Raw genomic sequence first — 27,471 nt, 5'->3', positions numbered from 1 at the left:
AACTGAAATATTGGTTGGATCGATTGCATATCACATGCTCCAATACTTCTATCAAAACATTTTGTTTGTTTATTGGTATATCCTTGAATATAACAGTTATACATGCTATTTCTTTATTAATGTACTTTATGTTACACTCTGTTACACTCTCACTGTGCAAGTGACATGTCTAAGATTATCAACCAATCACAGGGTCAACAACTGATATTTGAACATTATTTTTCATATTTTCAAATATTTTACAGATAATACTTACACAAAAGTGTTTATACATACCTCAGTCGACGACAGATTGACAGATCTATGTCTTTTTGTATTGTTGAACCGATGTAAATCGGCATAGTTGATGGCCAAAAATATTTATGATATTCTATTGCGATATTTTTTAAGACATCAGCCATAGACAATCTGTGGGATTCGAATTGCGAGACACGTCCCTGCAGTCTGCACGTGCTAATGGATATTATTCATTCAGTTGTTGAGCGTTCAGATAATCGTAGCACTTGCAAAGTCAGTACCTCGTGCGGCCAACATCTGCATCCACAACTACATCCCCTGTGATGAGTGAACCAGGCAGTATTTTACTCACACTCGTGTAAGGTGTCCGTGGAATGACGGCTGGAAGCCACGCTTGAGGTTAAGGCTTCTTCAGACGTGTTCATGCGTGTTTAAATCTTAATTAACTAATGGCCATATAATTAAAGGCGACAATACTATTTCCAAATCACACAAAAATTTGAACGTATCTTCCTTATTTAGTTTTATGTTCATCCGCACAGTTGTATAACACAAGGGAAAACAGTAGCATTTATCACAAATTATACCAAAGGTTTGTACCTGGTTTTATGGGTAATGATACCAAAGGTTTGTACCTGGTTTTATGGGTAATGCAGCGGTACAAGAACTGCCAGCATTTCAAGTGTCTGTCAATTAAATTAGTATATATATTGCAGATAGACGTCTGATAAAGTCGTCATCATAACTGCAGCGTTTGAATACAATTACTAGTCCTTTAGTCACTTGTTTGATAAAGCTGTACAGTACCATGTACCATACTTATAAGAAATCTTTGCTAAAAGTGGAGTAGATTGTACGATTCCGAATATTTCATGAGCATGTATTCCCGATTCACTATCATATAGTGATCGTACCAGGTCTTCGTGAGTGTATCCTGGCCCACAGATGGCACCCGTCACAAACACATGCACAGGCAAATTGTTAACCTGAAAAAACACACGGTAACACATGGTCAATTCAAAATAGGGAATTGCATCGAACATCAATTTTGTCGGTGATGCGTCAAATTTGGAAGTGTCTGTCATAAAACGTTTTGAATGCCTTACTTTGGCCTTGAATGTTTTAAAAGAGTCCTTATGTCACAATGACGTAACTATGGATTTCGGTGTGAGCCAGGTAGTCCTGCGCCATGACTGTGGAATATATATTTGTTTAGGTATGTTGTTTACCAAAGGCCTAGGCAAGTCTAGATTAAACTAACCAAGTCCAATTTGCTTGATTCCACACCAGCAGAAGAGGAAATAAAATTATATATTTTAAATACATGTTTTCATTGACAAAGTGTTAGTCAATGAGCTAAGCAGTATGGTCACATACCTCATCCTGCTGAAAGGGGTATCTCTGGTGTCGAACAAACATGGCACAAAATTGCGATATATCTGCGAGAACAGATGCCCAATACACACACACTGACCCTGTTCTAAAATGCTTGGACCACCCCATGAATATCTATCTGTCTTCAATACCAGAACATCATACATCGTCTGCCAAGGCCATACACAGCCATCAGCTGTCACAGTGGAACTGCATGTACATGCTTTCATCTGAGCCACGATTCTCCACTGCTGCTGACGGAGGCAGTTGGAATGCTGCTGACGGAGGCAGTTGGAATGCTCCCTCGTCCTCTGTAGACTGTTTTGACAAAGCCAAGTTGCATGGAAGCCTGCTGGGGCTCGATGTCCACAAAAGATGCCACAGGCTGCTAGGGGTCGCCTGACTCTGTCATCACCGAATGGCCAGTGATGCTTGCCATGCGTCTATTGAACTGTTGCAGCTGCAGTTTGGAACTTATTTTTGCAACTGTTGCCAATTCAGTTGTCCGTCGGGATGCGGCTATTCATCCATGATTCTTGTTGTATTGACAAGTTCCTGCAAACGTTACGTTGTTGTTGAAGGCATTGAAAGATGTTTTCACCATGGCCTGAACTTGTTGATTTCGCCGTCGTCCCGGTTTCACTAATAAGCTGAAGCGCAGGATTGCTATTTCAATGATGTTTTGTTCCCCAAAACCTCCACGTGCAGCATCTTTTAAAAGTTGACCTTTGTTGTTGGTTTTTTGTTTTGTTTTGTTTTTATTTCTTTTTCTATTCTCAAAACAGTTGCCACGGGTTTTACAATTAACCCTTACAGACGTATATCTTGTCTAAGCACACTTGAAACAAACTCATGTTTTTCAGCTTTTTATCTTACTTCTTTATGTCAGTAACATGTCGAAAAACAACAACGATGCCTCCTGGTCTGCATGGTGTATATCAGCACGTAATATACACATGTCAGGATCATGCGGTGCCTCAACTGTAGACGCGGTGATGAGCCACTGTCTGAAGAAGTTCTTACATGTGAGATATACGTGATATTCCCCATGTGATGCCTACAATCAATCTCGCTTCCTTTACGTGTATTGATGACAATGGGTGTTCATAAACCTTCGCCACCACTCAACGCTCGCAGACATGTCTGGAGGATCAACAAAGATATATTTTTCTACGTATCATTTCAGCGTAGATATGAGAAAACAACTGACAAGTCTTGAAAAATGTCTTTGGGGGAACGAACCTTGAACTTGAGATGACGTCATACGCCATAAAGGTTAATATTCAAGATTTGCAAAATATCACACTGTGCATCAGCACGTCTGTAAAATTAAGTATATATATTTTTTAAGTCCTTTTTTATCATTTATCATTTTATGTTTACCATTGGATCAAAGTATGTACAAATAAATTCATATTTCTCAAAGTAACATTTCTGGCAGTTAGCTAACAAAACAGTTTGTGATGAGCTGCGTGAGTTTTATATACTCTTAGTCAATATCTGACAATAAGATCACTGTCTATGTGGGAAATACACATAACAGATTCCCAATGTCCTACTTGTGCAAACTAAATGTGCTGTTGGGTTACGTCAGTGGACAGAGCTGTCACCATGATGCTGCGATAATCTCGAAATCTATCACTTTCTCGCGCCACCAAGGAATCGCTTGCATGCATTTAAGGTATAAACCGTTTTGTTATCGGCTTTAATTATCTGAATAATCCGACATAAGATAACGTTCTCCCTATTAGATATATTTAGCTGGTGTTGCTACTCGTAAATAAAATTAGCAATTTCAAACAGCTATTCAGTTTTCAATGGTCATGATCCCTCTCAATTTGAATTACAGTCATGGTGTAAATTGATATTATGGCAATATTTCTTCGGAGGGGTAATGTAACGCAGTCTACACACGGGGTATTCCTTTGATGTTTTGATTCGTCAATACACTTACGAACACCTGGTGTCATGACTCATTTACAATTATCCATTCGCATAATTTTCACCTCTATGTTGCCCGCTTTTACGCCCGCTGGAATCCGTTTCATCTTGTGACTGAGGCTGATTATGATCGGGCGTATATTTATCGATGCAAAACCATTACACACTTGATAGTTATTTTTGCTGACAAAATTGCGTTATTTATCCATTAACAGCACTATTAACTTATGATTTCTGTTCTCGAGTAAAATGTGTTATTATTTAGAATAGTTTGTTGTTTCATGTACATCATTCAATTGATATGTTTTACCTGTGAAAGTTCTTATGGAATGCTTTTGAAGTCTCGTATAAAATATATATGCAATGCCTTTAGCGCAAGCTTACTGATCATTGTCACATCACTGTATGTCATCTGTTCGTTACTTCACGTGTGAACAAAGATACACGGAATATGTCAACCCCGACTACATTCTTCCCTGTCCGACATTATCAGATCATGTAAGGATTGACTACAACAAAGCACTACATCAAACACCTAACTTGAAATTACCGACTCAGTGGCGATAGGTTTTAAAAAACACAATATTTCTTCTTCAACTTTCGTCAGATTAAGATGAACAGGAACTGAAGTGTCTCCCCGTGGACCAATGCCACTTTAACACATCTTCATACGTGAGGCCCATCCGGTCGGCACTGCCGTTTCTATTTGTTTCAGCTGAAGTCTTTTGAACCTTTACTTTGGTTTCATCATACGCTAAAATTCTGTGGTCGTTTGATGTTATAATAATTCACGGTGAAACTTTCTTTCCTTGATGCACACATGAAATACGGAACAGATCACATAATTAATTACTTATTTGCATCATTTTTATTATTATTATGATCATCATCCTCGTTATCTTTATGCTGAATCGTCAGTATCGATAAACATACACAGACACAGACACACACAGACACACAGACACACAGACACACACACACACACACACACACACACACACACACACACACACACACACACACACACACACACACACACACACACACACAAGAAGTAAAGGTGAGACTCGTATCTCAGAGAAACCGTTTATTTTTCTATGTATTGATTTCCTTCGTGTTCGGTGCCATGAATTTAGATTATTAGCATAGGAATTTAATAACGCTTGAAAATGCAGAAAATGACAATGGTAATTACTTTTTTCTGCCTCGTGTTAGTCTCTTTCCAATCACCAGTTTGACTGGCTGCTGATCGATGTTTAATTTCCGTGTAGTGTTTCATGTCTGCGTTCAACAAAGACTAATCTCACTTAAGCACAATGAAACATATGTGTATTGTAAGAAACCAACGACATTTGATGAGCTGGAAATTAAAGGTTAATGGCTTTGCGCATTTGGGTGAGCAGAAAGGTTATTTCTATCAGTTTACGGATACAAAATTGTAAATGAATAATAAATCAACACGATTCGTTAAATTACCCACTTATTTGTAGATGTTGTTACATATACTAGTGAGCGTTTGTAGCTTAAACGTTTTCCAACATACTTAACAAGGCGTGAGGGAATCCGTGACGGGTGAGCTGAGGCTGGAGTGAGGGTGGTGGCAGTGGCGGGGGCGGGGGCGGGGGCGGGGGCGGGGGCGGGGGCGGGGGCGGTTCTTTTATTGAATAACTAACGAGGTACGAGTGATTGCGTAAAATATGTCACGTTTGCTATTAATGTTAATTAATGACTGCGACTGCGCGGATACTTCTTTATATTACCCATACTCAGTCTTAACAAATTGATATGAAGATACAAAATCTGACCTCATAATACATTTCTGTCGGGAGGCGTACCTGTCTCCCACCTGACGTTGCCTATTGTTTTATGACGTGTTGACGTCATCACATGACAAAATGACCTCATTCAGTTTGGTTTAAGATTTGGTTCAAGAAGTCATTTCTAACTGACAAACAAGCAGTCACCATCCCCATAACACCTCATTAAGGCGGGATGAAGCGGGGTATCACTTGGTTCGATGCTTTGTTTAACACTGTCAACCTCTACAGTAGATTTATCTAGTAGATCATTAGACAGGTCACAGGCCATCAAGTTTGAACAAGTATCTTCAGTAAAAAGTGGAGTCTTCATACATTGTATGAAGGGTGTTATTGTTTTATTCTCACCATGTTTCGCACAATAAACCCATTGCTGAACATAACACAAGATTAGCATAACTTGCTAGACTTGTCAGCTATATAAAATTATTTCATCGCATAGGGATATTTGTACTGCAAACACATATCTAATTTCAGTCTTTTGAAGATATTTATCGAAAACGTTTTCAATTCCACTAATCTTTACAATTTGAAATTTCTTAAGAGGACGTTTAGAAACTCTTTGTGTTAATAGTTTGAGACAGATTCCGCATGTTTCAGTTGGATAACGGTCCACATTGTTTGTATGCTGCATACACTTGCTTGCCGTGCTTAACTATGGCACAGAGTAACAATATTGAAGAAATTAGTCCTTGTTCATTTTGCAATTCAATTATTATTTAAACATCCCAGCAATTACTTCATAAATTTATCAGTTGTCTATACCTGCTGGTTTTAAAACGGTAACAAATTTATAAACAGTACGAGCGTATATTAGGAAATTAACATAGTGTTGTTGTGGTGAGTGAGTGAGTAAGTATGGTTTTACGCCGCTTTTAGCAATATTAAAGTAATATCATGGCGGGGATACCAGAAATGGGCTTCACACATTGTACCCGTGTGGAGAATCGAACTCTGGTCTTCGACGTGACGAGTGAACGCATTAACTAGACTACCGTATTGTTGTATATGCAGTGTACTGGCCGCCTCCAAATCATAACTTTTGCCCCTGCACATTCGCTTCCAGTCGTTTACAGTCAGTATCACTGCACTGACAATAAACGAACTGATCAGGGTTTTCTCATAAATAGTATTTATTCTTCTTGGATATATTTATGACATTCTTCAAAAGATAAGGGGGTACAATTTCCGTAACAAACATGTCAGTCTAGATAACTACATCGTGTATAAATGCTGTGTGACCAACCTATCTGTCTACATACCTACATCGGACGCCACTACAGCGTAACGAACTTGTCTGTTTGTCTATATATACCTACATCGGACAACAATATTATGTAACCAACATGTCTGTCTATATCCGTGACATTATTTCTATCATGTAACTGGTTTATTGTATAAATGGCCAACGGCCCATTACCAAGCGAGTTACATAGAAATACAGTTTAATTAATAAAGATTGTTGTGTACGAAGCATCGAGACAATAGCAATTGAAATTTAAAATCATGATGAATGTAAAAAGAATCGAGTTGCAAGATTTTTACAGCAGTCATACCATGTTATCAGTAAATATTGATAAAAATGAAAAGGCGTGAAAATATTAGTATTAGTATTTTATGCTATACAGGGCAAATATGTATGAAATGAAATTCGTCGTCAACAGCAAGGTTACAGAAGGGGTGAAATGTGAGGGACCTTTCAATATTCAAATGACTTCCTTTATTCCCTTTCAGATCACTTAGCCTAAAAGTAGTGTGGTGGTGTTTGAATCTTAAATTTGAAAGATACGACTCTAGTTCAAGGAAGGATTCAATATAAGGATATGTGTCACATCTTGAACTTTTTGAAAGTATAGAATGCCAATTCTGTTCAATATCTAACAAATATCAATATCTAACAAATGTTATATTTGGGATGACACTTCCTTGGTAAAGAAGAAGTTCTAGTACATTTTTGTGTTGAGTCCCATTCGGGATTCGGACCCACATTCTCAGAGTGAGACACCAAATCGCCCGGACACAAAGTCTGCCATCTAACCTACTCACACCGTGACTTCCACAAAATGAATGTCCGACAACTGGTAGTCTAGATCACGTACACCTCATATCAATATCAATAGATTGCGAAAGCCATGATGAAAACGTTTTAAGCGTAAACGGGAAGCCCATTTATTCTTCCCAATATTATTAAGACATACAGGCATATAATAAGCTTTCTTGGAAAACGATGTTCATGCATATTTAATAACTTCAGCCAATAGCTTTGCCATCGAGCACAAGATGTCAGTTATAGTGGAAACCTCCCACATTTTCCATAAACCACATTACTGGGAGAGGTCATACCCACCATTAAGTACAAATGTATACAAGCGAACATGTGAACATTTTCGATGGAATAAAACTTTCGCTCCACATTTCTGCTCCATAACATTGTCTGTATTTGACAAATAACAACAGTCTAAAAAAGTGTGATGTGTAACGAAGACAAGTTTACACAAAACATACTGCAATTTAAACAAGAAAGCTCTCTGTGCTCTCGTTAATAAATGTAACATCGATGTACTTGTCAATAATATTCCAAGGTATTTATATTCCCGGATAATATTAATGTATTCACCTTTAAAAGTCCGCTTATCTCTCAATGCAGTAAGTGACCCATGAAAATCACCATATTAGTCCTATCTACGTTTACTTGCAGTCCCAATTCAATCCGAGTACGCTCAAACATGTAGTATATCCATTAGGTTCTGTATTCCTGATATGATGCTTGACATATGAATTACATAACTCCGCAAACAGAACATCAAAAGTTCTATTATGTCATGAAATAGTTGGACACTATGTTTTCCATGTATTATTCCAGGGCATATTTCATTGATAAAGAACGAAAAATAGCATAGGACCCAATACACATCCTTGGTGTACGTCGATTGGACAGTCGAAAATGTCAGTCACAGCCTTGCCACATCAAACACATGATTTAATAATTTTATCATTTTAATTATTTTAAATATTATTAATAATATACTTTTTGCCATCCAAGACATTTCTATAATCGCCGCCTATTAACAGAATCTATTGCCGTTTTTGAAGTCCACAAAGGCAACACATAATTTCAGTTTATAATATGCTGCAAACAGCATACGAATGTGGAACAGGCTTTCTTGAATTCGGATATCATATCCGCATTTTCGACCACTGATTCAGTCTATATACCTACCTCGGGAACCAGGACTGCGTGACCAACATGTCTGTCTGTATATGTTCATCGAAGACCAACACGGAGTGACCATCACGTTTGCCTATATACCTACACTGGAAAGAATGTCTGCATGTGTAATATAGTTGTGTATATACCTACGTCGGTGACCAGCACTGCATGACCAACATGCCTGTTTATGTATCTACATCGGGAACGCAGTCTGCGTGTTTAATATGATTTTCTGTACACACAGATATGTAGCTGTGTTTTCTCAATGGATAGAGATAGATTGCGAGGCGACCATCTTATCAGTCTTTAGGCATGTGGCACATGCTGTATAAAGACGAGCACGTCTGTTTGTAAACCTATATCGGTGTTAGTGCAGTTTTCAAATGTAACAGTTTGCACTGTACGGGTGTGTGGTGAAACATCATATGACAAAAGACAAAATGTCATGTTCGTAACTGCAGCTCTCACTAGTTCATGACCGCTTCCGTGGTCTTGTTGTAGAGTGTCCGCACGTAGAGCAGATGGTCCAGGTTTTGATCCCCAGCCGCCGCGTAATACCACAAAATGGTACTTGTTGTTACCCTGCCTGACGCTCGGCATTACGGGGCTCAACCAAGAATTGGTCGGTTCGGGGTCAGTACACTGTGTCTGAGTGGGGTATTCATGTTAAACTGCGGTATGGTATCTCAGTGTGCTAGCACTATGTATCGGCACCAGTCTGGACTAGTACAAGCAGCCACACACACACACACACACACACACACACACACACACACACACACACACACACACACACACACACACACACACACACGTGCATGCATGAATGTCTCTATATAGTTGCAATAATCTTGGACGCAACATGAAACCCATTTCACTTCACCACACCACTGCAGTTCATGTACAAAATTTCGTGCTATCGTTAGTGACCACCAACACACCCAACAATACGTTCTGTGATATTATCGCACCTGAAATTTAGTGATCATTTACAGGAAATTAATTCGACATTATATATATATATGTGAGCAGCCAGTCATTTCAATTTCCTGGAGCTTCTGTAACACATGACACTATGTGATAATACGTGGGGAAATCTTAACCTCTCAGCCTGGAACATCTTGCTTGTTGTTTTGTATACGTGTGACGTATACGAGTATTAATTTGACATGTGTTGGTTGTCTCCTCAGTCGCAGAATGTCTGATAATTGACATGAACACAACTGTGCACAGAGCAGTCATCAAATGTGTAACCCAGGCGGTAGCTCCCCAAGAATATTGATGAACGGTTGCGTGCTATTTATGCGGACAAAGTAGACACAATTTATGGATGACAACTTTCTTTATCATTCTGTAATTATAGCAACATTTCGGAATAGATCCTTTTACCGTTGTCAAGCAACTATTGTTTATGGGAGACTGCCCCATTATATGACGTTGAAAAGAGTGAAGGAATTTCAGTGCCGGGGAGTGTTTGGGAGATGAACTGCTACCTATGATCTTGGGATATACAAATCTTTAGAATCGTTCTGTACAATTTCGGAATATTCCTTTATACCTCCTCATATTCCAACCTTGTTCTACACATTTATTGCCTCTATACATGCCTTTGTAACTGAACGTCAGTCCAACGGAACATAGCTGACGGCTCTTACCTTGCTTATTGGTTGACCTTCCACCAGGTGCACGAAATAAACCCGATGGCGACCAGAACCTACTACTGAACAATAGGGGAATTCCATTCCATGAGTTAGAGGACAACGAAAGGCTTCTGGTATGCGTCCATAGAAATAATTCTTCACGAATATGTCAAAGCGGTGTGCCCGATGACTTACAAGAATGCTATCAGATGAAGTAAAGGCAACGCGGGACATCATCTTAGTGATGCGTGAATCAGATATTATCACAATCAGAGAATGATCATGATGGGTTGGTGATAGATGATGAGACCCACTTGCAAGGGGATGTTGCTACTGTCGTCTATCCCATTCACTTTATTCACCAGATATGTGACTACAGTCGGTTTTAAAACTTTACAAAACACTTCCTTTGTGTTTAACATGGGCCACGAACTGATTGCTGTGGTGAAGGGCTGATTGACAGACCAGGATTTGACCTTGTACCAGAGAGGGGTAACTGACCTTGAGTTGAGATGGAAGAAATATATTGAGGTGCGAAGGGTCAGTGTTGAACAAATAAGTACAGTTCACGACAATATTTCAGGTCTATGTTTGCTAGGCTGAAAACGTTTGATACCCCATCATGCTGTGTAATGACATGTCTTAACTCTGGTTTGGGCCATTGAAAACGGAACTAAATTTCCTGAAGGCGATTGCAAACAGAGATATAATACCTGGATCAATAGGAACGAATACTAGTATGCTTATTTTGTGTTCATTGTATATGACATTGACTGCAATTTTCCAGGAAAAGTGCTACATTATTGTAACGTGCATAAATTGCTTGCTTTTGTTTAACTTTCATTTGCTGTTTAATTTGGATCATTGTCAGATGGTAACAGCTGAGTTTACCTACTCCAGTATCAGTGATGACATCAAACCTCAGTTTGGAAACTGCGTTTGTTATTCTCATAGTTAATATCTGATAAATGTTATTTCTGTAAGTTTAGTAAACATACTGTCCATTTCTTGCGTTGTCAATTACATTGCCTCGGCACATGTTTACATGATTTGATGGCCAGATAACAGTGAGGCTATGTGTCCAACGACGTGTGTTTTCTGGTGATAGCTAGCCTAACCCCGCAGCTCGCAGTTATTCCACGTAAACGTACACAGACCTCGACTGGTGTAGGGTTATAATCGTAGCAGGACATTGTGTCCCACGTGCTAAAGGATAGTGCTGTACAGCAAGTATATTAAGAACAATATTCTTTATCGCATCTGTACAAGCGTCAGTGTTAACGACTGTCACGAACATCCATCCACGACAGAAAACCTATTTACAAAGGAATGATAACTGCGTCTTAGTTATGCGCGGAAGGACATTTGTACATTTTTACCGTTCTTCAGTTGATATTCTCTGGTAACAAATCATTGCCATTCATCACCCACGTCCTTCCATGGACAACATAGCCATATAATCAAGTACAAACACATTTGCCGTAATGTGTGTAACAGCAGTGCATTATTCAGTAAAGGAGTTCTATTGAAAGAAATTAAGGTGACACAAGGCGAGCATACATGAATAACAGCTGTTGGACACTTTACAATGTGTGGCCCTGCAGAGGCATGTGTGCAGCGACGATCCATCTAACCCTGCAAGACGTGGGGACACATATTCACCCCATATCGTCCGTGTGACTTAGATGAAGGTAATAATAATCAATTACTTCTAGGATGTAATACATTGCAAGTGTTAATGTTGCGATTTTAATGTGCAGATCAGGGTTCCATTAACCTGTGATCAATTGTCTGCAGATAATTATTGTATGACTGTGCCCTCGATGGGAGTTGGAATAATGTAAAAGCATTGTCGCCCTGAGAGTGCGTGCAACCCCACGTCATTCAAAGTATTTTATGTCTACCGTTGTCTTCATCTTAGAATATCTGTTCTTTTAAATCCCTGCGAAACTGTGTTCATCACCTGTGACTCAAGAGATGATGTAAATCCTGCTGGGGAACCGTGTAGGAAGCAGATGTTCTTTGTCGCACATTGTCGATATGATTCACTCACTCTTTCATTGTTTCACATTTAGTGCCAGATTACGTTCGTCGTTTTTTAATTCTAGTTTAGGACCGATTACCAGTCTGGTAGTGCGATACATAGCTCGCTTGTACCAGCAAAGACAAACGGTTCTCAGAATGGAGTTACATTGGATTGGAGTCAGCAAAAAGATGTCACTCAGTCGTTCAAACAACTGACTGAAATACAAAGTGGCCATTAACCCAAGTCGCTGGCGCAGCTTACAAAATATAAATATAATTTGTAGTGCCATATGTAGGTTCGGTGAAGATGCGATTATCTGATGTTCCTTCACTGTGATCTTTGTCAGGACATTTTCAAACCCACGAATCAGGGACAAACGGTGTCCATATCATTTTTCCAGATCAACAATATATTTGCCTTTGCGTGTGTTTGTGATGGTGCCACCCGCGGGGCTTGTATTTACTAGTTACTGAACCTTTACCAAGCAGGTGAATAATGGACCAGGAACTGTACCGATACGCCACTTTTGAATACGTCAAATCTGTCTTCATCAATGTTGAAACGGTGTTTTGGTGACGATTTAAAAGACGTCTGGCTGCAATATGAGAAATAAATCAAGAGACAAGTGAATGCTTGCAGTTGTTGTGCCACTTAATTACTCAACACCTGGTACAATCCTTCGGGATCATGTTGGATAAATACTCCTGTTATATCTAGTGTTACACCACTATATCGAATAACAAAATAACTCGAGGACAGCAATCACGGAAAATGTATACATATTTACGCAGATTATATCCATTGACTAATGAACTGATTGGGTCATGCCGTTGTATGAAATATGAATAGGATATGGTTGTTAGGATTATTTTCTTTATTTGATGTTATTATTGATGATAGACGCATACTAATATGCTCTTTGTTTTGGTCTGAATACAACACACAACCACACACACACACAACCACACACACACAACCACACACACACACATACACACACACACACACACACACGACATTCTTTTTCAATACCTTTTATGCATTTTGGACGGTATAGTTCTGAATTTATTAAAGCGTTTCATATAGACATAACGTTGAATAAAATCCGTTTCTGGTATCTTTCTTCCCATGTGTTATAACGGCTAATGTCGTCCAATCTGATAAAACATTTAATAGCTCTAACTGATGTTCCTTGCCGCCACAACAAAAAATAGTAATTTGAAATTCTTCCGAAAATATGTTCATCAGGCATCTGTGTGTCGAAGTGTAAAATGACCGAATGCTATTAAGGTTTTTCACCCTTGTCAGGAATGTAACATCTGTAGCCAAATATTCTGTGGAGACCCGAATTGGATCAAAGACGTCATTGCAATTGGTTGATTGTGTTTGCATCTTCCAACACACAAATACAAGGACTTGGGATGTTCGTAGCTAAGGCAACACAAGAAAGTCGAAATAAAAAAAAAAAAAATTTAAATTATGAAGTGAGATTGTTAGGGTAAAATTTTTTTTAAAAGTTCTGCAGTCGTGTTTCCCTGAAACACAAATCAAACGTTGTTGCGTTTAATACCACGCTAATGTGGAGTTCTTTTTAGCGCTGAAATTTGTTAACATTTTGTGGTCATTGGTTCCGTAAACTATCCATTAAAAACGTCAAAATGACGTCCGTCCGAACGTTGTCACTGCGATAAACGGTTCTAGGAGCGATGAAGTGAAAGTTGCTCACATGGGACGTTTGGTCCAGTCACATTGATGACGTGTCAGGTTGATAAATTAATGACCGAATTCATAGCACTTGCAGCAGTCTTGCAGTTACACATTAACAAGAGACGAAGCGAGGCTTTGTGGTGGTGCAGATGAGTTCTCCTGACCTTCCCGTGAGGGAGAGATTAAGACGGTCAATCAATGATAACGTTATGAGTAAAGTACACAAGCGCAAAAGTGAAGAGCCATCAACGCGAAATACAACCCCGTGTGAGATTACACGGAACTGTGCACAATCAATACTAACGTAACTACGTTGTGATGCTATGTCATGCCAGTGACGTGCAGGTCATGGCCATGACATTAATATGTATGCCAGGATGCTGTAATGCGATACATACAAACAAAACAAACCCGGAATGCTTTTTCATTATGTTAGAATACCACCACGCAAGGAAACTTTGATCAAGGTTGATATAATTTCAAATGAAAATGTTGGCTCACCCATATGTTTGAAAAACTTACTTCGCCCTGAACTGGAAAAGATATTTGTGCATTACAAATAACAATCCACTACTTTATTGAATGTGTTACTATTGTGAAACATATAGATGAACTATATTCGAAGTCATGTATTTGTGTGTGTCGCACCCGAGATTATTGTTCTTACATAGCGACACACATGGGTGTGTCTGCTTGTACTGGCCCGGACAAAGGCCGATTTTATCACGTTGCCCACTAAGATACCATGACGTAGATTATCATGTATACACCACTTAGACACAGTATACTGACTCCAAGCCTAGCAGTCCTTGTTTTAGCCCCTTATTGCCAAACGCCAGGCAAAGTTACAAACAGTTTCATCTTTTAACGTCTTTTAGTATGATGCAGCTGGGTATCGAATCAGGCGGACGCTCTTCCACTAGACCACGGAGGCGGTCTCAAATCATTATAGTGAGTGAGTGAGTATGGTTTTACGCCGCTTTTAGCAATATTCCAGCAATATCACGGCGGGGGACACCAGAAATGGGCTTCACACATTGTACCCATGTCGGGAATAGAACCCGGTTCTTCGGCGTGACGAGCGAACGCTTTAACCACTTGGCTACCCGACCGCCCCTCTCAAATCATTATAACCACTGCTGATGAAACTGCATATTTGACGGCCGCATCCCAGCGGAAGCAAATATCTACAGAAAAGCTTCTTTCTTAATAATTGTCAGTGTATATACAGCTACGGATGAAAACTAACATTAGTTTAATAAAAACTATGAGTTTAGCAACTTTTATAAAAGCCTATTGCAGAAATGCAATTTTGTGGCAGACAATCTTCTTCTTCAATATTTTGAAGCATAAATTACGAATTCGTCTTTTTTCCCCCGATAAAAACAACTTCTCTACCTCCAAGATGAAGTGCATGAGTTTATGCGGTCACCTGCCAACAGCACTATGTGGCAGGGATTCGTACACGCATGGTGATGATATTGTCGGGATCGTACAATGGACAATTGTGGAAAGGGTTTTGTCGATGATCTGAGAACTGACATTTCCCATGCTCTTACGTCCTACATCACCGTCATATTTTCCGCATCACCGAAATGTAATACTAATTATAAACCCTTGACATTTATATTTATAATTCTGTGGTCCGTGTCTGTTTCATTAATACTATTATGCCCTTTCGTGGCGAAAACGATGAACGTTAACGTTTAATTACCCGTAAGAATGTGAAGCAATTCTTTTAATTCCAGTTGATGTTGTTAATTACCCAAGACGCGCACAGGAGCACGATTCTATACTCGGAGCCAAATAACACAATGCGAAATAAGACCGACAAATTGTGACCTACATTAAGGTGTACCTTAAGTTATTTCATCATCTGCTCCGGAGGCAGTCACCATGTTCTGCCTTCTCACTCACCAAAGTGTTTGTTTGTTTGCTGTTTAACGCCTCACACAGGAATATTTCAGATATATGACGGCGGTCTGTAAATAATCGAATCTGGACCAGACAACCCATTGGTTGACATCATGAGCTTCGGATACGATGTCATGCATCAACCAAATCAGCGAGCCTGACCACCCGATCCCGTTAACCGCCTTTTACAACAAGCATGGTTTGCTGAAGATCTTTTCTACCCCTGATCGTCGCGGGTCGCAATGTCTGTAATTAATGTCAGACATTTCCATAATCACAAGTGTCCATCGTACGACATGACTACATCATGAGCTTGTGCCTATGAATAACTATCAATTGGTGAATATGACAGATGTTTGTGAAAACGTCAGCGTTTCCAGCCCAAACGGTGGCATCCGTCACAAACACATGCAAAGGTAAGTCAATTGTTCACTTGAAAATAAGTCAAAATAGGGAATTGCTTCGGAGAACATTTACATGACTGGTGCGTCTGAAATGTCCTCCACAAGTCGACAATAAAACGTTTAGTAAACATGAAATTTGCAACTTTTTGAAAGTGCGGCATGCCTTTAAATTGATATAAGTTTGGCCTTATGCGAAGGAAAGTTACTGATGAGAGGAGTAAGAAGTCGGAAATGTCTTTGCGATACACTGAAGTAAATGGCCAAAAGATTGCTACTGCTCACGCTTCCTTCCTGTGCACTTACACTTTCATTCTGCAGATCGTAATGAGATTATGCAGTTACACTTTCTTTCTGCAGATCGTTATGAGATTATACATTTACACTTTCTTTCTGCAGATCGTTGTGAGATTATACACTTACCTTTTCTTTCTGCAGATTGTTAGGAGATTATGCACTTACACTTTCTTCTGCAGATCGTTATGTGATTATACACTTACACTTTCTTTCTGCAGATCGTTATGTGATTATAAACTCACACTTTCTTTCTGCAGATCGTTATGAGATTATACCCTTACACTTTCTTTCTGCAGATCGTTATGGGATTATACACTTACACTTTCTTTCTGCAGATCGTTATGGGATTATACACTTAGACTTTCTTTCTGCAGATCGTTATGAGATTATACACTTTCTTTCTGCAGATCGTTATGTGATAATACACTTACATTTTCTTTCTGCAGATCGTTGTGTGAGTGTACCCTTACACTTTCTTTCTGCAGATCGTTATGAGATTATACATTTACACTTTCATTCTGCAGATCGTTATGAAATTATACATTTACGCTTTCTTTCTGCAGATCGTTATGTGATTATACACAAACATGAACCGTCAATTTCATGTCTTGAGAATCAGCAATAATAGAAAAAAAAATGTTGGCCTTATAATCAATCAGGGTTGTGAGTTTTTCTCTGTCTGGCAAACAGGCAGACAGACTTATCACCATGTAACACAGCAACAACGCAGATTTGATTCCCTAACACAACAAACACATAGAGTTTAGTCAGGGCCCAGACAAAAGTTTATTGAGGTGATTAATGAGAATTCCGCAACAAGGCTTCGGACTCTGAAAGTGTTCCGTTTCTAATATAATTAAATTGAATGCTCTGACAAGTAGCTGATTCTGGAAATGAATGGTCTATCCTGCGTTGTCTTGACTACAAGACCCAATATTTTCATTTACCTCTGAAGAAATTGAAAATTCATACTTCATGAATAAGGCAAAATTGGCACATGGACATATCATCACTTTTTTCGATGTTAAAAATTGATCCAAACAATGCGGTTAAAAAATTGTTATGATTAATAATGAGTTATATTTGCTACTGCCATGGTTCAACTTCACCACGCAAAGTGGCTTCAGTATTTCGTTGTGTGTCGGGGGACATTGAGGATATGTATTACGCAATGGAAATGTCGTTTGAAGACCGGGTCCCCGTTCCACAATGCAAGCGCTGGGATTGTCGGAAGTCTATTGCGAAGTATGGGAATTACGTTCACCTCAGAGCTTTAATGGATTTCTGTAACTGGAGCCTGTAGAAGAGATTGACGAGTCGTCTTTCAGAATATTCTTCCTGCGATATTTATGTACAGTAATACAATTTTGGAGCAGACACAAATCTAACTTTACTTTGGAGGATTGTGCTTTGAAAGTTCACGTACGCCAGAGATTAAATGAAGTTAGTTTCCACAACAAAATGAAAGACAGCTTCTTGGATTATGATCACAAACCTGTGGTTAAGATTGTCGAGTGTCGTTCTCTGCGATTAACAAAATGTCATTGAGGTGCGAATTACAACAGGTCATGAGGAGTATCAGTGAAATCAACAATGTTATCTTGCTTAACGAATATGCGGAACGGGTGGCCAATCATTTGAGGGTCCGCAAGTCGCTGTGCAGAGTTGTGTTACTTTTCGTGCCAAAAACCTAATGATCGAGGGTTCGAATCTCGGTTTGTCCGGTTCATTGTTCTAATCCGTCTTCGTAGGCCTCAACGGCTAAAAACTGCATCACTTCCTGTATTAAGCCGACACGCAGTGATATAACTGGAAGTACTGTTCAAAGCGGCGTTAAACCAGACTTACTCATAACACCATTCCTAAAAGGACATTCATCCAAAATATGCTGTGTGCAACGGTAATGCATTCTTGGTGTCATATGCATTCTTGATGTCAAGAGAAAACGATGAATCGTCCCTCGTAAATTTAATTTCAATTGTATTATTTCTGAACGTGGGAGGCCACAGACCTATGGAACTATTTATTTACCATGTTGAGTAAGAGACTAATGTTACCGATATTTTGTTCTGTACAGATGTGCACGATAGAAATACAGAGATGATTCTTAAAGGTTTTTTTTAAAATAAAAATAAATGTGTATGTATTTAGATATACAATACATTTAGATGGTCCAACTTAATTCTAAACTGAGACTAGAGAGGACATAGAAGCGGGAAAGATACTCATCTTCAACTCTATTCAGGTTACACAGTGTGTTCTCGCCTTCCTAAGCATATCGGTGTATCATCATCATTGAAATACTGATAGAGCATGTCTAGCTGTTTTAATTTAAAGCGACAAAACCCTTTTCCATAGTCTTAATAAATCTCTGCTAAAAATACTGTCAACAGCACGATACCGATCACAGCACGATCATGTAACATTAAGATCATACAGACACTGATCTGTATCAATATGTGCTTTTAACATTTCATGAGATACAGAAATTATTGGTTGAAGATAAACATTGACACAGGTTCTGCAAGTACATATCCTTTAGCCTTCGTGTGAATATTAATAAAATGAGAATTAGATTTTTTTACATATATAGCCATATGTAAATAATAGTTGTCTGACAACATAATTTCTGGGTCCATTTAAATCCTAAGTTACAACATTTTATAACACAAATTTTGACACCCCATGGGTGAGATATTCAACATCTGTAACCAACATTTTATGTCCTAATATAAGTGTAGATTTACACTGGTTACCTGTTACATCTATCACATACCATACCATTTTATGCATTTGTTTTTACCCCAATAAATATTTTACAAGCATAATTTCTAATATGTCAAATTTGTATAATCCTCATCCTTTTGCCCCATAATAATATTGGAAATAAGTATATATGCGTTGAGTTGACATATGTACAAAAGTCGCACATTTTTAGGTGTCAAATGATTCTGTGTCAAATCGTTAACATGCGTACACTTTTCGCGAACACCTAGTGTCATCGCTGATTGTCATTAAGCCATTTTAATAATGTTCACTTTTATATCGCCTTTTATGCCACTGGAATCTGTTTCGTTGAATAATCGAGATTATCTGGCGTTGATTTAAAATATTTGTTATTGTTCAGCGGACATAATTCTCACTTTCAGTGACGTATCGGCAGGGTAGGATTCCATATGGGTTCTAGAGTTCTAGAGATACATCGCTTTTTAAATTGTCTACAAACTTGCAAAAAGCAGAAGAGTGGCCGGTGCTGCTGACGGAACGTAGATGAAGTGTGAACGAATGTAGTTACATTAGAATGTTGGAAATCTATTTGCGCTAACAACGACGCGCATTCAACGACGGGAGAAGAGTGTATACCTCAGGAGGAACGTTTGTCACCCACATTATATTGGATTACAGTCTTAAAGAACAGTCAGTGTAGTAATTGGATGTCGGTGTCCGTGATGCATTACATGTGCAGGACCTGTCTGGCATTACACCGGTGTGTGTTGTGTTTATTAGAGGACTCTATGTTGACATTCGATTTATCAAAAATGGACCCAACAGGAAAGAGGGTGATAAACAGTTCCTTGATTCGGGAACCAGTGATTTAGAGATTATCTCGAGCAGACTAGCACGGTGTCATCCCGATCGGTCGTATATATAGTTAAGAATAAGAAAATAGTGGTTGAGTGCTCAGCACACTGTATTAAAGCATATTCGACGGATCAGCCTATCTGGCGATTATTACCACAAAACTGAGCATTCCGATATTTATTCAGTATGGGTGTCGAGACAAAGAAAAGATAGTGTCTTGGTGTGAGCACGGCTTTATTCGTGGCAACTGGATTGTTTAATTAGCACCTAGAAGTTCATAGGACTTTATACACTTTATTCCCACACGCCCATCAAATTTGCAACGGAATCCGTGTAAATGTTGGTTCTCTGCCTTTTATGAGTACAGATTTTCACCTTTCTTGTGTACTCAAAACCTCCGTGGTATAAATACAGGTATCTGCTACATCTGGAACTTGGAAGAATTGCAACTGCTCCCATCGAATTCGCTATTGTTTGTAATGTTGGCGTGATATTGTTACTTTAAGTGTTGAAGAGGTCGCCTTCTGCCTTTGCAATTTCGCCTGGCCTGTCCCTCTTTGGGACTCGTGTGGAAGTAGAGTACACATATCTATTGCTTGTTTTCGTGTTGATAACGTAACTTTTTTCTCATTGATATGATTTCAATTTGGATTTTTAGAAATTTATAGAGTTTCTTTGGCAGCTCTGTTTATATTCGTTCGGGTAGCTGACCATATCTCAGAAATAGAGTTAGTTTGGCCTTTGCTATCGCATATCTTGGCTTTAGGAGATCTACGAAAGATAACGGACACAAATGTAATTGTTGTTCTAACGAGTCCGGGGGACACGGGTGGCCCAGTCGTCTAAGGCGCCGCGATTCGCTGTGCAGAGTTGCGTCCCTTGGACACGCCAGAAACCTATGATTGTGGGTTCGAATCCCGGTTCGCCTCGATTATGTTTGTAGGTTTGTCAGCACCATACCCGTGCTCGTGGGTTTCACCGAAGTGGTAAACGTCTGAGACCTGCATCACTTCGGGCTTTCCTCCCACATTAAGCTGACACGCCACTGGAATACTGTTAAAAGCGGCGTTAAACCCAACTCACTCACTCACTCTAACGAGTCCGGGCTGGGGCATGGTCTTGACATTCCAGTTACAAGTGATCAAGGGATTCAGGTTAACTGCAAGATGGACATAACTTGTCATGGTCAGAGTTTAAGGCGTGAGATGGTTACTTCAGCTTTCCTGTTATTTGGGTATTAGTATGGCTTTTGGTAGATTTGGAGTTGAATCTTACTTGCGTTCCATTGCATGTTGAATTTTGAAACATACGAGACATTTTTATACACACAATACAAACAATAGTGCCGTGCATCAAACGACCTGTTTATACTCACGCTTTGCCCTTAAAACACCAGATGTTCTAACTGCAGGAAACTGCTTCTCAAGTTTTTTTAAAAACAATAAATTGGAGTACTCTTCTTTAAAAACATACACTAAAAAGATGTAAATATAAGCCATGTTTTAATACTACAGGAAATTGATTCTCAAACTAATTGAAAACAATAATTTCCTTACTCCTTTAGAAGCATGTGCTTAAACCCAAGCTCAATTAATTCCGTGGATGTTGTGCACTGCTATATTGTGAGAGAGCACCGAATCCATACCTCTAATATGCGGCGGGCGTACATGTGATCTGCCATCATTTCCTGAATTTATTTTGATGTCGGAAAGACTCAATGTCACTTTGTGCAGAGGATGCTGTTATTATTATAATTGCGATTACAGTTACATTTAATCTGGGGTTATTACAAAGGCATGGTATATACTAATCATGGTCACCAATTATTTCACAATCTAACCCCACTTTGTGTGTTGTAAGTCGGAGGCTGCCGAAACAGTAGTTCTCCGTGTGCATGGAGATGTATAGTTGTGAATAGCTACAGGGGAGAGGCTAGCCCTGCAGACCTTGTGGTATGATGGACATGATACTAATGTTGTATAATACGCTAAAAACGACCCTGTACATCACTTTGATAGGAGTGTAATATCCACAAAGAGCTGTATAACATGATACATCTTAACATCTATGCTTTGCGAGCTTTTTGCCAGGCTGTATCCTAAGGGCGTTGAGATAATTGAATATTTGAGAAGCCAGTCTCTTTCTACATACTTGTACATAGGTATTGTTCTTACACCAGCGATACACTGGTGATACGTCGGCATACATACAGAATGAAGGTAGGAAGCAGTATTATATCAACTGCATATAAACATACAGAAGGACCCGTTGTTTGGGATCGTCTCCGTGGTCTAGTGGGAAGAGTGTCTGCCCAGAGAGCGAGAGGTCGTGGGTTCGATCCCCGGCCGCGTCATAGCAAAATACGTTTAAAGATGGTACTTGTTGTTACCCTGCCTGAGGCACCCCACCCGTTGCCCCGTATTCCCCACTGTCCGGACAATTACTTTTTGAAGGACCTTTAGTGATATCTGAGGAAGTTTGTTTTTGACAGATTTGTACTTGTAGCGTCAGTGTCCGGATATATGGGGTTCGCGGTGTGTATTGTGCTGACTCATCTGTTGAAATTGTTAGTGTTCTAAGTTGATTATACATTTATTAAATCAGCACCAAACATGGAACCTTTTAGCATTGCACGGCATCTCCGGATATCAAACTTACCAATTGTTGTTATTTCTTTGCAGATTTCTGACAAAAGCTTGACCCTGCAGAGAAGTCAGGGGAATATATGATGAGCCAAAACGACGAAATGAAGCGGCTACAGTGTCTGCAAATGGAGGACAAAGCCCATGTACTTCAGGAAGATGATCCTCTGGACGCGGGCGAACCTGACAAGAAGGGAGTTAAGAACTTGCTCATCTATTACGCCCGCCATTCTACCATGCATGGCATCCCTTCTATCGTGGGGTCGCGCCTCTACCGGGGACGCAGGTAAGACAAGATCCGCTGATCAAATACCGACTGCCCGAAGCACAGATTATTTGGGGCGGTGGGTAGCCTGGTATGCGCTCGACAGAATCCGGATTCCAGTCCCATCATAGGAACAATGTCCGAAGCCCATTCCGTGTGTCCTCCGCTGGGGAATTATTGGAATAGTGAGTGAGTGAGTATGGTTTTACGCCGTCTTTAGCAATATTCAAGTAATATCACTGCGAGGAAAACCAGAAATGGGCTTCACACATTGTACCCATATGGGGAAGCTAGCCTGGGCATCCGGCGCGACGAGCGAACGCTTTACCCACTAGGTTACGCTACTGCCCCTTTTGGAATAGTGCTAAAGCGGCGTACAACCAAACTCAATTACTCATAGTCTATTTGTCCGCCTAGAAATATTACTCTAGAACAACACTTGGTAATATGTTATGCATTACGCGACATAATGATTGATAATTCCGGAAACTGCCATTTTGTTCAAACTCCTAAATGTGAGTTATGGACGGAAGAGTGTCTCGGAATACAACCTAACATGTCGGCCAATTAATGTAAAGTGAGATATTTTTATAATGGGCTACTTTCTAAGCTGCACAGCGTGTCCCTACATAAACAGGGGGATACCAAGTAACGGCAACAGTTCACCCCTTGATGTGCAGGGAACTACTCTTTCATCATTCATTTAAGGGGGCACGGGTGGGCCAGTCGTCTCAGGCGCCGCATTTCGCTATGCAGATTTGTGTCCCTTTGGCACGCCAGAAACCTTTGATTGTGGGTTCGAATTATGTTTCTAGGTTTGTCAGCACCATACCCGTGCTCGTGGGTTTCACCAAAGTGGTAAACGTCTAAGACCTGTATAACTTTGGGCTTTCCTCCCACAATAGGCTGACACGCCGTGATATAACTGGAATACTGTTAAAATCGGCATTAAGCACAACTCACTCACTCATTCATTTGTTGGATCTGTCGTTTCCCCATTATCTAGCGTGAGTGAGTATGGTTTTATGCCGCTTTTCGAAATATTCCAGCATCATCACGGCAGGGGACACCGGAAAATGAGCTTCACATCGTACCCATGTGGGGAATCGAACCCGGGACTTCGGCGTGACGAGCGAACGCTTTAACCACTACGCTACCTCCCCGCCCCCATGATTTAGAATGTTGTTTTGTGTACTGCGATGATCACTTAAATTAAGTTGTGTTGGGTGAGCAGAGCTGCGTCCCTTACATGCCAGGACTTCGCCTCAGACCACAATAATTTCCATCTTTGCTGACTACAGCGATATTTTACACTATTTTATATCACTCCAAGGAAGATTTCATGCTGGTTCAAACCCACCTGACGCTTATCTTTTACACTGCAACATATCAGTATCGATGCATCATCTAGATTTCGGGTCGTCTTAGGCGCCGCAATTCGCTGTGCAGAGTTGCGTCCATTGGGCCCGCCAGAAACCTATGATTGTGGGATCGAATCCCGGTTCGCCCGAATTATGTTTCTAGGTTTGTTAGCACCATACCCGTGCCCGAGGGTTTCACCGAAGTGGTAACCGTCTGAGACCTGCATCACTAAGCTGACACAAAGCTGACACGCCGTGATATAACTGGAATACTGTAAAAGGCGGTGTTAAACCATACTCACTCACTCACTCACAATCTAGATTTCGGGGTAGCCACTGTCAACCCATTTCACCGGAAGCATCGCGCCTTTACACAACTATCGAACTTCATGCTCAGATTGTGGACCAAACACATGTATCTGCAGAATACTATCTAGTCTTTCATGTAAGCTATCGCATGTCACTCAGAAATGGCTGACATGTAATGAAAAAACAAAGAAACACAGCGCACGCTATTCCCCGAATTTCTTTCCGGGTCAGTGACAAACAGTGGGGTAACTGTGGTGTTAGTCATGTGCTGGCCATGGGTTCCATCTACAGATGGCACTGGTTATAATCCTGGATCTGTCAGCAGCGGTAGTGGTCTCACCAAAGTAATTATCATACACGAAATCCTCCACTCCGTGCTTAGGCAGACTCACATGATTGAAATAACATTCCAGGCGTCGTTATCTCTAGCTCGCTCTCACTGTTGTGTAACATCTGAAGAAGGGTCACACCCTAAACTCATGACTGCTATCGGTGTTATTACTGTCAGAAGTCTCGGCAAACCAACGATTACATCCCTAGACAGTACATTCCCGGTATGATACGTTACTGCAATAACACAGTCTACCATTTGGGATATATTGACCAGACATTTCTTATATTGCGTGGTTGTAGTCGAGTTTCAACCGAGGCAGAACTAGACAAGAACCGGAGTGAACCAAACGGGGATTTACAAGATATACAGCGATGTAGTCTCTAAAGCAAGGTATTGCCCGTATAGCTTCTTAAACACCAAACATTAGAATCCTCCATTTCTAAAACAAATTACAGTGATGTACGTGGAGCCAGAATAACACAGTGTTCTGTATGTGTGGAGCCTTTTGTGTGTAAAACCAACGTGTCAGGATTGTGTGTGTGGAGCCCGCATGTCAGTATTGTGTGTGTGGAGGGAACGTTTCAAGTTGTGTGTGCGGAGCCAGCATGACAGTGTTGTTTGTGTGGAGCCAGTGGGTCAGTGTTGTGTGTGCGTAGCCAGCGGGTCAGTGTTGTGTGTGCGTAGCCAGCAGGTCAGTGTTGTGTGTGTGGAGCCTGCATGTCAGTGTTGTTTGTGTGGAGCCAGTGGGTCAGTGTTGTGTGTGCGTAGCCAGCGGGTCAGTGTTGTGTGTGCGTAGCCAGCGGGTCAGTGTTGTGTGTGCGTAGCCAGTGGGTCAGTGTTGTGTGTGTGGAGCCTGCATGTCAGTGTTGTTTGTGTGGAGCCAGTGGGTCAGTGTTGTGTGTGCGTAGCCAGCGGGTCAGTGTTGTGTGTGTGGAGCCAGTGGGTCAGTGTTGTGTGTGTGGAGCCTGCATGTCAGTGTTGTGTGTGCGTAGCCAGTTGGTCAGTGTTGTGTGTGTGGAGCCAGTGGGTCAGTGTTGTGTGTGTGGAGCCTGCATGTCAGTGTTGTGTGTGCGTAGCCAGCGGGTCAGTGTTGTGTGTGCGTAGCCAGTGGGTCTGTGTTGTGTGTGTGTAGCCAGTGGGTCAGTGCTGTGTGTGTGGAGCCCGTATGTCAGTGTCGTGTGTGTGGAGCCCGTATGTCAGTGTTGTGTGTGTGGAGCCCGTATGTCAGTGTTGTGTTTGCGGAGCCCGCATGTCAGGGTGTGTGTGTGTGTGTGTGTAGCCTGCGCGTCAGGATTGTGTGTGTAGGGGAGGCTGCCTGCCAGGGACGTGTGTGTAGAGCCTGAGTTTCAGTATATTTAAGGTACTTGGTTGAATTATCCCACACCATATTCGCACTTGAACTGATTGTACAGACGTAGTTTGTTTCCTCTTTTACCACTGAGACTGTGAACTTGGTTTAGTGGTGTCCAATCTTCTTTGTACTTCTCAAATACTTTGTCTCTCATTTCTTCACTAGAATGACGATAGTGATATTCATTATCCATTGCAATGAAGTTATCCAAGACTGTCTCTTTCTATTTTCTTGGGCCACATTAACACTTTCCTGGATATTATGTGTTGTTAAAGAGATCTAAAGCGTTCATGGAACTTGGATACGTTCTCCCACTGGCATGTCTCCTGATACAGAATTGTATAGCGCAAAGTTTCTTAGACCTATAAAAACCCTCATTGCCTTATTTTTAACTTCATAAATACTCAAGAGGTTATAGGTTCCACAGTAGTGTCGTGTACGTACTGCATGCTACCCAGGATCTACCACGTGGAAATCAGGAGCCCCAATGCCCTGTTTTCCCGACTCTTTGCTGCTTGTCCAATCCCATCTAAATGTTCTGTTAGCAGCAATCATAAATTGTCGTAAAACTTGCAATGGCAACTTTAATCGGCGTTATTATAAACAAATGTGCCTGTGGCTCTGTAGACGGAAGGTTTCCGAAGTGGATTAATCTGGACTTTGTTGCATTGATAGCGATTTCATTCTCCAGTCACAAGCATTTGAGGTTATCGAGTATTAGATTAATATTTTCTTCATTATCCGCGATTAAAATGATTTCCTCTGCTTAAGCTAAATTGCCCAGATTTCGATTGTCGAATATCATTCCATGAGACATCTGAATAACAGATATAATCAGATCATTAAGGAAACAGTGAATAAAAGGGGAAATAATATGTATCCTGTCGCACTTCACGTCGATCCAAGGCGCACACTGGCCGTTTAATCCAACGCAGCATTTGACGCCCTTATACAGTGAAGTAACTGCATGAAAAGAACCTTCAAAGAATACCAATAATTGAAATTTCCATAAGCTATTTTTGTTCATACCAACACAGACTGTGTTCCAGGGTTGTGCGTGTG

At 40.4% G+C, this 27,471-nt stretch overlaps 1 protein-coding gene across 3 annotated transcripts in view; it reads left to right on the top strand.

The window, feature by feature from the left end:
• LOC124136734 (amiloride-sensitive sodium channel subunit alpha-like) overlaps positions 1-27,471 on the top strand; it is a 101,783-nt gene that overhangs the window by 15,913 nt on the left and 58,399 nt on the right. For all 3 annotated transcript variants that reach the window (XM_048380609.1, XM_046502732.2, XM_046502730.2), the window contains one exon: positions 22,829-23,075. In XM_048380609.1, coding sequence (XP_048236566.1) covers positions 22,873-23,075 — 203 coding nt within the window. In that variant the 5' untranslated portion in view covers positions 22,829-22,872. The remainder of the gene's footprint in view (positions 1-22,828; positions 23,076-27,471) is intronic.

Source organism: Haliotis rufescens, unplaced genomic scaffold (genome assembly GCF_023055435.1).
Source record: "Haliotis rufescens isolate VD_foot unplaced genomic scaffold, xgHalRufe1.0.p SCAF_31, whole genome shotgun sequence".
In the NCBI taxonomy this organism is placed as follows: Eukaryota; Metazoa; Mollusca; class Gastropoda; order Lepetellida; family Haliotidae; genus Haliotis; species Haliotis rufescens.
This window is presented reverse-complemented; position numbering and strand designations above follow the sequence as displayed.